This window comes from Dendropsophus ebraccatus, chromosome 8, assembly GCF_027789765.1.
Source record: "Dendropsophus ebraccatus isolate aDenEbr1 chromosome 8, aDenEbr1.pat, whole genome shotgun sequence".
Classification (NCBI taxonomy): Eukaryota; Metazoa; Chordata; class Amphibia; order Anura; family Hylidae; genus Dendropsophus; species Dendropsophus ebraccatus.
This window is the reverse complement of record NC_091461.1, coordinates 118,477,549-118,490,446: the sequence shown is the minus strand read 5'-3', so window position 1 is coordinate 118,490,446 and position 12,898 is coordinate 118,477,549. Positions and strand designations below refer to the sequence as shown.

Sequence of the window (12,898 nt, the reverse complement as noted above, 5' to 3'; positions counted from 1 at the left end):
TTTTTATGAAAAACGGATGCGTGTGTTACATCCATTTTTCTCTTTTCGCCCTATGACGGCACCCCTGGAGAGGACCACCTCCTACTCCCATAGGACAGGAAACAGGATACAGGAAATCCCTGGATCATATAAAGAAGTAAACTCCCCTCCATCGCCAGTTTCTGTTTCCTGTCCCCATGGGAGCAGGAGCTGGAAGGGCTTTTTCCCTTCCCTTCCCTGGACGGAAAGAAATGACTGGGGGTTACCGGGTAATATCCTACCGGCTTCCCGGCGGCGTCAGGCTCCGAGTGGGGAGCAGCCTCCAAGTCTGGCCTCCTCCCCCGACACCTCCAGATATGGGTCCCCGGAGCTCCCCTGGCCCTCCTCGGCGTGGTCCGGTGCCCCGATCCGTAGCGCTGCGTTCGCGCGCCCTGCGGCATGGCTGCTGGATGATGCTGGGAGGGGGTTGCTCTGCTGGCCGTGTTCGGCAACTTCCGGGGCCTACGGCCTGCCTCAGGTGGAGCGCCGGGAGGGTGACGTCGTCTCAGCGCGCGGCGAAGGGGGCGGAGCCAGCCGGTCATGTGACTCTCGGCGCCAAATTCAAAAGAGCTGCCGAGAAGGACGCCAGGTGAGTGCTCAGTTCCTGTGTGCTCTAGCGGTATTTTGTTTCTGCTGCCTGGTGTCTTCTCTACTGTTCCTGACAACGGCTGCAGAGAGTCTTCTACACCTCCAAGACCTCAATTGTCCATTATGGAGGCTGAAAGCGCTGAATTATCAGAGTCTACTCCAGCTAGGATTCAAGCCCCTGTGGTATGGAGTGGGTAAGAGGGGATTTTCCCCAGCAGAATTTTCTTCTTCCTTTGTCTAAGTTTGCCATGTTTCTCATTTTTAGGAGGGTACTACTAAAAAGAGTCATGCTAAGAGCAGAGATTGCCCCGTTTGTAGGAAAAGATTAAGTAGCTCTTACACTAAAGTGCTGTGCGGTAGCTGTATGAATAGAGTCCTAGAGGAGCAGGGACCCTCTTTTATGCGTAACATGAAGAACATGATAAAGAAGGAAATTAGGGTAGGTAGAATTTTTTCTTTGCCTTTTCGAAAAAAAAAAAAAAAAAAAAAAAAAAAAAAATTTTCTTTTTGTACATTTATTTTTTGGTTTCAGGCCTCCATGCCCTCTCAGACTCCGGCCACTACCACAGCTTCTCCTCCAGAGCTGACGCCAGCACCTGTGTCTCAGTTACCTTTGGCTACCCCAATACCCCCTACTATTGAGGTGGAGCAGTCTGTTCACAGTCAGCCTCCATCTACCTTGGGGGACGATGAGGACCTATCGCTGGGTATAGACGAACCAGAAGCAGGCCCATCTAACGTAGAGAGTCTGGAGGAAGAAGTGGCTACTCCATTACCTTCTGCTGACTATATAGAATCACTAATTAAAGCAGTAAGGGAGACTATGGGTATAGAAGAGGTTCCAGAATCTAATACTATACAGGACCGTATGTTTGGAGGGCTAGCACCTAAGAAACGATTGGTCTTTCCCATTCACCAAAACATTAAGGCCTTGATTAGACACGAATGGTCCAATCCGGATAGAAAATTTTTTGTTCCAGCTGCTGTGAGTGTTTTTTTCTGTTTTCTTGGATAAACAGGTAAAGATATAGAAGAGTATATATAACTAAACAACTAATTTTTCAATTATTTTTCAGTTCAAAAGGAAGTACCCCTTTGACCATGAGGAGTCGAACTCCTGGGGCTTTGCTCCAAAGATAGATCCTCCGGTAGCCAAGATTACAAAACTTAATGCGCTACCTTTTGAGGACTGTGCAACTCTTAAAGACCCTATGGACAAACGTGCAGAGATTTATTTAAAGAAGGACTGGGAAGCATCCACTGCCTTGTTTAAACCTCTAGTGGCAGCAACCTCAGTCTCTAGATCTCTAGGGGTATGGATGTCTGAACTTAAAGACATGATTAGTAGGGGGACTCCTGCGGAGGAGCTCCTCAAGCCCTTTGAGACCTTAGAGAATGCTGTCTCATTTATATCAGATGCTTCAGCGGATGCTCTTAGACTCTCCGCTCGTTCAGCAGCACTCTCAAACTCTGCCCGCAGATCCATGTGGCTTAAAGAATGGAAGGGGGACGTCACCTCTAAATCTAAATTATGTGGAGTCCCTTGTGAAGGCAACCTGCTTTTCGGTCCAGCCTTAGATAACATTCTCGAGAAGGCTTCGGATAGAAAGAAGGGGTTCCCTCTGATCCCGCAGCAGTCTAGCCGTCTTTTTAGGGGAAAAGGTAGGAACACACATAGAGCCCCTAACACGAATACTAATCCTAATACAAATAGGAAGGAATGGAGGCCCACCAAGAAATCCAAGGGGTTCCTCTTTAAGGGTTCTGACAATACCAAAAAACCTGCTCAATGACGCCAGGTCCCTGTGGGAGGTCGCCTTTCTCTTTTTTGGTCACAGTGGTGTGGTATTTCCAATAGCTCCTTTGTATTGGATACAATAAAGCACGGTTTAAAAATTTCTTTTGTGTCCTCCCCAGGGGAAAGATTCGTCATTACGGATTTATCATCCGATCCCATAAAGCAGACAGCACTTTCTACGGAAGTACAGTCCTTACTCAGGAAGAAGGTTTTGGTTCCCGTTCCGGAGACAGAGTGTGGTAAGGGTTTTTACTCTACTCTGTTTTTGGTAAGGAAACCCAATGGTTCTTTTAGAACCATTATCAATCTTAAACCTCTTAACAGGGTTTTAGCCTACGAAAAGTTTAGGATGGAGTCAGTTTCTTCAGCCATTTTGAATCTTTCACAGGATTGTTTTATGGCCACCTTAGATTTAAGGGATGCATACTATCACGTCCCCATCCACCAGGACCATCAAAGATTCCTGAGGGTAGCAGTCAAACTTAACGATTCAGTTTGTCATTTCCAGTACCAGGCCTTACCTTTTGGCATTTCACAGGCACCTAGAGTTTTCACTAAAGTGATGTCAGAGGTTATGGCACATATCAGAGAAAAGGATATAATTATCATTCCTTATTTGGATGATTTTTTACTGGTCGGCGACTCAGTAATCTCTCTTCAGAGCCAGATCAAAATAGTAGAAGACATCCTGTCTAAATTAGGTTGGGAGATTAACGAGGAAAAATCCAATAAGATCCCCTCTCAATATTGTCAGTTCCTGGGAATATGTCTGGATTCGAGAGCTAAGAGATCTTTCTTACCAGATAGCAAGATTTCAAATGTTCTTTCCAGAACACAGGAGTTTTTTGATAATCCCATTACTACATTTAGGAAGGCTATGTCGGTGTTGGGTCTATTTACTTCCTGCATTCCAGCGGTTCCCTGGGCACAGTACCACTCTAGGGTGTTACAATCACAGATTCTTGGTGAATGGGACGGTGCCTCTGAGTCTCTTGATTCTTGTTTCACTCTATCTCCACAGACTCTCAGATCTCTCTCTTGGTGGAAGGAAAGGGAGCATCTATCCAAGGGACTTCCTTGGATTCTGGACAACATTTTGACCATCACCACAGATGCCAGTCCCAGGGGGTGGGGAGCCCATACAGACACACAAGTATTCCAGGGCCTGTGGTCCCCAGAGGAGGCCAGGGACCCACAAAACGTGAGAGAATTGAGAGCAATATTCTTCTCCTTGTCCCAGGCTCTTCCGTTAATAAAAGACAGAAACGTGAGAATACTAACAGACAACAGATCGGCAGTGGCGTACATCAACCACCAAGGAGGCACAAGATCAGTACAACTTATGAGAGTTGCCCACTTCATGTTCAGGCTAGTACAGTCACATTGTCTGTCCCTCTCGGCACTTCACCTGAAGGGGGTAGACAATGTGAAGGCAGATTTTCTAAGCAGACACTCCCTAAACCAGGGGGATTGGGAGCTTTGCCAGGAGGTATTTCTACAGATATGCAGAATGTGGGGATCACCGGAGATAGACCTCTTCGCATCGCGGAAGAACAGAAAGACCCAAGAGTTCTTTTCCCTATGTCCTGCAGACAAGCCCAGGGCTCTAGATGCACTAGCCCAGCCTTGGGACAAAGGCCTACTGTACGCATTCCCACCCATCAGACTAATCCCAAGAGTAGTCAGAAAGATCAGGCAGGACAGGGCCCACATAATTCTAATAGCGCCCTTTTGGCCAAGAAGGGTGTGGTTTACTTGGCTCAGGAAGATGTCTCTGACAGACCCATGGATTCTTCCGGACAGGGCAGATCTCCTCGCCCAGGGCCCAGTATTTCACCCTCAGGTTCAGAACCTTCACCTGACGGCATGGCTGTTGAGAGGCAATTGTTGATAGACAGAGGCCTTTCATCCGAAGTAATCACCACGTTGCTAGCCAGTAGAAAGAAAGTTACCTCTACTATATATCTACGTACATGGATAGCATTTTGTAAATTTGTAAATAAACCTGTTAATGTCCTAGCTCCTCCTGACATTCCTTTAATCTTACAATTCTTACAAGAGGGTCTAAACAAGCACCTCAGGCCTAGCACCATCAAGGTACAGATCTCCGCCCTCAGTGCACTCTATGACTATAAACTAGCTGAACATCAGTGGATTAAAAGATTTGTAAAAGCAACCTCCAGATTGTGTCCCACGATCAGGTCCAGGGTTCCGCCTTGGGATCTGAACCTTGTCTTGAACGGACTTACTGCTAATCCCTTTGAACCTTTAGCAGACTGCAGTATTAAATTCCTGTCTTATAAACTGGCTTTTCTATTGGCAATAACGTCAGCCCGTAGAGTAAGTGAAATTAGAGCCTTCTCTATACAGACTCCTTACATGACCATTAGAGAAGACCGAGTCGTATTATCTCCTGACCCAGCCTTTCTTCCAAAAGTGGTTACGGACTTCCACAGATCTCAGGAGGTGATACTACCATCATTTTACAACACACCAACTAACGATCAAGAATTAAGTTTACATAGTCTGGATGTTAGAAGAGTTATCTTACATTATATAAAGGTCACAGAAAGTTGGAGATTATGTAACAGCTTGCTTATATCCTTTCAGGGTAAGACCAAGGGCAAGTCAGCTTCCACACAAACAATAGCCAGATGGGTTAAACAGGCAGTTGGAGAATGCTATAGAGTCAAGAACATGACACCACCAGTTGGATTCGGGGCACATTCCACTAGAGCTGTGGCAACTTCGTGGGCTGAGAGGGCAGCGGTTTCCATTGATCAGATCTGCAGGGCAGCCACATGGAGTACTCCACATACATTTTTTAGACACTACAGGTTACAACTATCTTCCACCGAAGACTTAACATTTGGACGTAGTGTTTTGCAGGCAGTGGTCCCTCCCTAGGCGGTTATATTCCTATTCTACTCTCCAGGGGTGCCGTCATAGGGCGAAAAGAGAAAATTCAAAATTACTAACCTGGTAATTTCTTTTCTTTGAGCCCATGACGGCACCCCGCCTAAATCCCACCCAAAAAAAAAAAAAAAAAAAAAAAAAAAAAAAAAAGGAAAGAAAAAGGGATAATAATAATAGTAGTGATAATTTTATTACATAGATATAGAAAAAGTAAACTTCTTTATAAACACAAAAAAAAAAAAAAAAAGAGATTTTTTGTATATATTTTTCTTTTTGTGTGTGTCTTGTGAGCTTCGCTCCTAGGTCCTTGGTAAAGACTGGCGATGGAGGGGAGTTTACTTCTTTATATGATCCAGGGATTTCCTGTATCCTGTTTCCTGTCCTATGGGAGTAGGAGGTGGTCCTCTCCAGGGGTGCCGTCATGGGCTCAAAGAAAAGAAATTACCAGGTTAGTAATTTTGAATTTTCCATTAAATTCCATTATAAAAAAAAAACATCCGTTTTTTTTTAATGCACACAAAAACGTAGTCGACATCATTTTTGTGTCCGTTAAAAAAAACTAATCCGTTTTGATCCGTGTTTTTTTTTTTATATTATAATGGAATTCAATGGAAAAACAGATCAAAACGGATGCACGTACATACATCCGTTTTTTGCAAAAACAGATGAAAAAAACGGATTGCAAAAATGTAGTGTGAACCAGGCCATATACATCTAAATCTCCCCCCTCCGGGAGTCTCTTAGCTCCTCGCTGTAGACAGATACCCAGGATGAGGTGATAAATTCTCTCTCTATTACAGTCCGGGGTCATATTTGCTCTTCCATCCTCTTACTATCGCTGTGATCTACTGTTTGTCTTTTTGGAGAGTCGTTCCATTCTCTCTCTACAAGACCGATCCAGTCCGTTCTGAATGTCAAGTAGGAGGAAGGAGGCGGAAATTACCGCGGCGGAGCTTTAATTGTATTGTTTTGCAGATGAAAAAGGAATTCTCGTCTCGTTTTTTTGTCTTAAGGGTCTGCAGAGTCATCTTCACAGCAAAGAAGCCTTGGATCTCTCCAAATTGCTCACTGTGAGAGCTCATATCACTTACTCGGAGAACATGGACAATCTTCACTTTGATCTTCGCTGGGCGGCCGTCACTGTGGCGAATACATTTGAGAGCACTCCCATAAAGCCTGTGCCAATTATCCCCACCGCCCTCGCCAGGAACCTGAGCAGTCACAATAATATTGCCCAGCTTCAAGGAACACACAAATGCGGGTGAGCGTCTTTTTTTTTATTCTGAGTGTTCTTTAATAAAAAATCCAAATAATACCCGCGCGCCTCGGCGGATGCTTGTCCTCCTGACCGCCGCTCTCAAGGGTTTTTAAAACACTTGTTTGTTTCTATTTACTGAACACTTTTTTTTGTTCTTTTTACATTGAATGCAACAGCACCGAAGCGTTTGTGCAAACAAAGTTTCGAGAAGTTGGGGGAGGGGGAGACATCTTTGTCCTGCGGATACAGCAAAATGTGTAGTAGAGCCGGGATTGTATACCGAAATACTGCACTAATCCAGTCGTTACGTTCTTTACATTGCACAATGTGGTATAAACAAGGATATATCGCAAGGGCTCTCCCGCTGTTGCAAAACTACATCTCCCATCAAGCATTGACAGCTAAAGCTTTGGCTGTCCATGCATGATGGGAGTTATAGTTTTGCGAACAGCAGGACAGCCAAGGTTCCCTACCCCTGATATATATAGATTTTGCTGATATCGCACCAGACTTATGGTCCTTTTACACGGAACGATAATCGTACGTGTAAACGCAGCGAACGATCGAACGACGGCGAAATCGTTCATTTTGATCTTTCAACATGTTCTCAAATCATCGTTGATCGTTCGCAAAAAATTCGCAGATCGTTCAGTGTAAACAGTCTTTCAACGACTTCACCTATGTGTGAGATAGGCTTAAACGATCGCATAGCGAATTTTCCGTATGATGTATCGTTCCGTCTAAAGGCTGATCGTTATAAAAAAAAAACATTGTTCATTCAAAATCGTTAATCGTGCGATCAGGCGAATTATCGCTCAATGTAAAAGTACCATTAGTGTCACTGTCGTTTAAATTTTTTTTTTAGTACAGGCGATTTTAAGAAACGTTGTAATTGGAATTATTTGCCGAAAAATGCATTTTTAGGCTATGTTCACACGTTGTATGAGACCAGCCCTTCCGTGACCCGGCCAGGCCAGTCTCTGGCCGGATCATCTCGCCCGGTACTTAAGTACCAGCCCGGTGATCTTTCCGGCTGCAGAGCTCTGATGCGGGTGCATCAGCGTGCGCCCGCATCAGAGCTTACAATAGCCCACAGTGAAGCGAGCAGTCGGAGCCGCTCGCTTCACTGTGTGAACTGACAGGTCTTTCTGTGGCCGGAATTCACTGAATTCCGGCCGCAGAAAACTGACCTGTCAGTTTTGTTCCGGCGCCGCATGGTCTCCTGGCCGGAGCGTATACGATGTGTGTACGCTCCGGCCAGGATCCCATTCCCATTATGTCGCACACCACAAAACTACGGCCGTAGTTCTGCGGCGAGGGCTACAGCCGTAGTTTTACGTAGTGTGAACATAGCCTTATCATGAAAAAGCAGTTTGAAGCTCTCCCCCTGTCTTTATTGTTCTCTATGGAGGGGTGGAGGGAGATGAGGCACCAAAACAGGACAACAAAGAGTTAATTTACAGGTACATCACCGGGCTATCTCCTCTGAAGTCAGCTCTGACCTCTGAATACCGGCTTTCACTCAGCTCCCACTGTGTAATGCTTTGTTCTCTGCTGGTGACTAATCCCCCCCATCCCCTCTCCATAGAACAGATAGAGCTCGGCAGATTTTCTTAATAAATCCAATTACAAAGTTTCTTAAAATCACCTGGACTATTGATTTCTGCAAAAAAAATAAAAAAAAACTACAGTGACTACAGTAAAGGGTTCGTCTAGGCATAAAAACACGTCTGCTTTCTTCCAGAAACAGCGCGACTCTTGTCCTCCGTCTCAGTGCGGTATTGCAGCTAAGCTCTATTGACACGAATGGAGCTGTATTGTAATATCACACACAACCTGAAGATGGGGTGGCGCTGCTTTTGCAAGAAAGTAGCTGTGCTTTTTCAAATCCTGGATAATCCCTGTAAACTCCCTGTTTATACATTTATTAGAAGGCGCTGGCCCTTTAATGTCGGTGAACTGCGCAGGGTGAGCTGCTCCGGCTGATCGCAGATGGCTGGAGATCGCTCCATTTAAAAGGACCCTCATTTATCTGACAGACCAGGAATGGATTTGAGAAGAGGAGAAATCTCAGTCTTTCCTTTTTGACCTGTTCTCTGTTTAGTCTGTTCCTGGCTTTGGCTTCAGTAATCTGTCAGATAAATCTCCACTGTTTGAATTTTGTTTCTGTTTGGGCCGGTTACACATGGCGCAGTTTTTGACGCAACAAACCTAAAGCTGTTATGTCAGAGCAAATGCAAAATAAAAATACTCAGAATGTGGCACTTCTGAGAGATTCTCCATCTTCTATGAATTTATGTAGGACATAAGTGTCTTATATGTGACCGTCTCTTATTCATCAGGTATTTGACGATGGATCAGACCAGGAAGCTGCTGCTCGTACTTGAATCAGATCCAAAGGCCTACACGCTGCCGCTTGTCGGGATGTAAGTTTGTGTGTATGTATGTATATATATATATATATATATATATATATATATATATATATATATATATATATATATATATTTTTTTTTTTTCTATTGCTCACTGTCCAGTCTGTCTTTTGGTAAAATGCTTTTATGATGCCACCAGCCCAGTATTTGCCCTTATTCTACCCAGTCAGGATACAGAATGGAAGTTGTGTAGTGATTGGTCTGTCTTCTAGAACATAGGTGTCAAACTGTTGCAAAATTACCATTTCCTTGCAGCAGTTGGGGGGCATGAGTTTGACACCTGTGCCCCAAACAGTACAGTGGTAACTTGGATTAAGAGCATTGCTTTGGTTTAAGAGCTCCCTGTACTGGGTGGTAGGGCAAGTGGGGGAGGAGCATGGTCTGCATAGCGGGGTCTACAGCCCTGTACTCTGACCCAGGGAGTCTCCCTCACCTTCCAAATCATAGCAGATCCACTTTAGGCTGGGGCTTACATCAGAAGACAGGACTGTGGAGGTAGTCTCTCCATAGCTGTAACCTCTCTCTTCCCGGACAGAGAGTGCTGCTATACTGTGCCCACATATATCCTGCTCATTCCTTCATACTTCCTGCAGTCTGTCAGCCCTTGTGTTTCCCATCCTCTCCATTCCTGCTATAATGTGCCTGCATTCACACTCGGCTATACACACTGCATTATGGGGATCTGCAGCTCCATTTTGTATTTACAAACTGCTGCTGTGTTATCAGGGTTATACAGTTACTATTAGAGATGAGCGAACCTGGAGCATGCTTGAGTCGATCTGAACCCGAACTTTCGGCATTTGATTAGCGGTGGCTGCTGAAGTTGGATAAAGCCCTAAGGCTATGTGGAAATCAAGGATATAGTCATTGGCTGTATCCATGTTTCCAGACAACCTTAGAGCTTTATCCAAGTTCAGCAGCCCCAGCTAATCAAATACCGAACGTTCGGGTTCGGATGGACTCGAACCCAACCCCGGTTCACTCATCTCTAGTTACTACACATTATACACCACATGCTGATTGCTATACTGTACAGTAACTTATAATATCAAATATTCAGCTGTTTCTCATTGTTTGTTTCATCTGCTCTACCTGTTGTTCAGAATAACAAATCATAATTTTTGGGGTGTGGAACAAATTGTCTGCATTTCAATGATTCCTTATGGCAAAGTTTGCTTTGGTTTAAGAGTAATTTGTATTACAAGCGCGGTCCCGGAACGGATTATGTTTGTAATGCAAGGCACCAATTTGTCTGTATTTCAAGCTTGTCTCTACAGACGCACAAAGTTTCCCAAAACTCACAGTAATGCGGTTTTACGACATTTTTGCATCTGTATTAAGGCTGCATGTCCCAGCTTGTCTGCATTTCTGATAACCTGAGACGACGGCCATCATGAGATACAGCCAGCCTATATAAAGATGGATAGATTTTGCATATATGCATTGTTGCTTGCAGTTTGCTTTTCTATGGTTTATGGTAACATTACATGAGTTTGTGAATCTTGGAGCCTATGAGGTGGGTTACTTATTACACGGCCCGATATGTCAGAGCTAGTGAGCACCAACCTGTCAGATCAGCGCTCACTGGCTCCTCGTTCCCTGCTCCCTGTCTGTGCTATTACTCACACAGACATCCAGTGGGGGTGGGAAGGGGCCGTCTGGCCGATCTTTAGATTGTTTGGGTGTCCCAAAGGGGAGAGTGGTGGTCTGCTGCCGTTTCCCCTATTACACAGGGCCATAGCCAGCAGACCGTTGCTATCGTTTTTGGAAATTTAAATCAAGCTTTAAATCAACAATCGGTCGTCGTAGTGCATGTCGGCTGATTGTTGATTTAAAACATGACCTATTGCACAAAGCGATTATTGTCCGGAATGGCCCCAAGGACCCTATTACACAGGAAGATTATTATTACATCTTTCTAATTTAAACGATATTCGTTTTGTGTAAATACAGCAACGATCAAACAACCAACAGGAAATCGTTTATCGTCCATTTGGTGCTGACACCAAAATCATTGTTCACTGTAATTCTGCATTCGTTCTCTAATCGCTCAGTGTAATTCCACATTGATCAGATGGCGTAAACGGTCGCAGTAACGATTATCATTCTGTGTAATTTGGTGAACAATTTCAGTTTAACGATAAACAATCTCGTTTGCGATCCTTTATCGTTAAAAATCGCTTTGTCTAATAGGATCCTTATACTAACGCAGTTTGATACATTTTATTATTATTATTAGTATACTTCTGGAATATTTTACATTTATTTTCCTCTCCACAGTTGGCTGAGCGGCATCACACACGTCCACAGTCCTCAGGTTTGGGCCAGCTGCCTGCGCTATATGTACAGCTCCTCCATTAAAGAAAGGTGAGTAGTGTCCTGTCACTTTATCCTTTATTTGGCTGTAACTATAAGGCCTGATCCACCCCGGCCGTCCTGCCTGTAGCTGCGGGCCCACATCTACGGACAGGACTATGGACGTGCACCCGTAACTGTCTGCAGCCTGTCCACATTTGCACAGATCTCTTCATTCAAGATGGGTGATGCGAGCCGCAGTTATTGGCCGCACAAAGGGGCCTAATGTCATGTATCTCAGCTCTGTTCCTGGGAAGCAGGGTCCCTTCCTCTACACTTAGGGCCGTATTACATGTTCTGATGACTAGTGTAAGCGAGCGCTGATCTGCTAGATCAGCACTCGCTTACTTACATCCCATTACATGGCTTGATGATCGTGTAGCATGGGCTGCACGGACATCACTAACCTTAACTGTAATGTAATAAACTTTATCCTCTTACTTTCCCTGCTCCCAGTAGTGTCCCCTAGCATCTTCCCGCAGCCGCCTCTTACATTTCTGAGCCGCTCTCTGAAGTGACAGGATGCTCAGAGACCGGACGGTGCCATGGCCAGTGATTGGCTGAGCTGCCTGTCACTTCAGAGACTGCCTCAGATGTGGGAGCGGCAGCTGCTGGTACCAGGCAGAAACTTTAAAGCGGTACTTTAAATCTACTGGTGTCAAAGTTATATAGATTTGTAATTTACTTCTATTAAAAAATCCCCAGTCTTCCATTACTTATCAGCTACTGTATGTCCTGCAGTAAGTGGTGTCTCTCTCCAGTCTGACACAGTGCTCTCTGCTGCCACCTCTGTCCATGTCAGGAACTGTCCAGAGCAGCAGCAAATCCCCATAGAAAACCTCTCCTGCTCTGGACAGTTCCTAACATGGACAGAGGTGGCAGCAGAGAGCACTGTGTCAGATTGGAAAGAATACACCACTTCCTGCAGGACATACAGCAGCTGATAAGTACTGGAAGACTGGAGCGTTTAAAATAAAACTAAATTACAAATCGATTTAACTTTCTGAATCCAGTTTATTAGACAGAAACATTTTCACTGGAGTACCCCTTTACGGACACTGGGGGGAGCCTGGACAGGTAAGGATAATGTTTGTTGTTTTCCTTTTACATTTTCACTATTACACACAGCGATGCACGGACGATAATTTTTAGGGTGCGTTTACACAAGATTTGAAGCCAAAGCCAGGAATGGATGTAAAAAAAAAAAAAAAGAAATCTGTCTGTTTCTGTCTTTTGCTTCAAATCTTTGGCAGATAATCTGTCAGATAATCTTCCTGTGTAAATGGACTCTTAAACAACACGATCAGTGGATCGTTTTCATCAGCTGATAATTGTCTTTATTAGAGATGAGCGAATACGATTCGATTGAATATTGTGGTATTCGAAAGATTCAAATTCAGTCGACTAGTGAGGCGAATACGCGGGAAACATTCGAAAGCCCTCCCATCGCAGATGGCGCTTTTTTAAATCCAATGACCATGCAGGGAGGCCGTGAGGGCCTCTGTGCCTATTCGATTACAATTCTCGAAA

General features: G+C 44.6%; 3 protein-coding genes across 3 annotated transcripts in view; all 3 read left to right on the top strand.

Moving 5' to 3' along the window:
- Positions 1–12,898, top strand: part of STIL (STIL centriolar assembly protein) — a 34,529-nt gene that overhangs the window by 6,125 nt on the left and 15,506 nt on the right. Inside the window, exons 6-8 of the mRNA XM_069981574.1 lie at positions 6,334–6,581; positions 8,921–9,004; positions 11,294–11,380. Of these exons, the coding sequence (XP_069837675.1) occupies positions 6,334–6,581; positions 8,921–9,004; positions 11,294–11,380 (419 nt within the window). The remainder of the gene's footprint in view (positions 1–6,333; positions 6,582–8,920; positions 9,005–11,293; positions 11,381–12,898) is intronic.
- LOC138798932 (uncharacterized) lies at positions 730–2,234 on the top strand. Its single transcript, XM_069979554.1, has 3 exons — positions 730–789; positions 872–1,045; positions 1,139–2,234. The coding sequence occupies exons 1-3, from the start codon at positions 730–732 to the stop codon at positions 1,619–1,621; spliced, it is 717 nt and encodes a 238-aa protein (XP_069835655.1). The 3' UTR covers positions 1,622–2,234.
- On the top strand, positions 2,417–5,311 carry LOC138798931 (uncharacterized). Its single transcript, XM_069979553.1, has 2 exons — positions 2,417–2,643; positions 3,426–5,311. Exon 2 carries the CDS (start codon positions 3,908–3,910, stop codon positions 5,309–5,311), a length of 1,404 nt encoding a protein of 467 aa, XP_069835654.1. The 5' UTR covers positions 2,417–2,643; positions 3,426–3,907.

What these genes read in the sequence shown, in the direction of transcription:
- LOC138798932 (XM_069979554.1), top strand. Translation starts at nt 730, where the DNA reads ATGGAGGCTGAAAGCGCTGAATTATCAGAGTCTACTCCAGCTAGGATT. An exon ending in CTAGGATTCAAGCCCCTGTG is followed by an intron (nt 790 to 871) that starts GTATGGAGTGGG and finishes TCTCATTTTTAG; the next exon opens with GAGGGTACTACTAAAAAGAG. An exon ending in TGATAAAGAAGGAAATTAGG is followed by an intron (nt 1,046 to 1,138) that starts GTAGGTAGAATT and finishes TTTTGGTTTCAG; the next exon opens with GCCTCCATGCCCTCTCAGAC.
- LOC138798931 (XM_069979553.1), top strand. Translation starts at nt 3,908, where the DNA reads ATGCAGAATGTGGGGATCACCGGAGATAGACCTCTTCGCATCGCGGAA.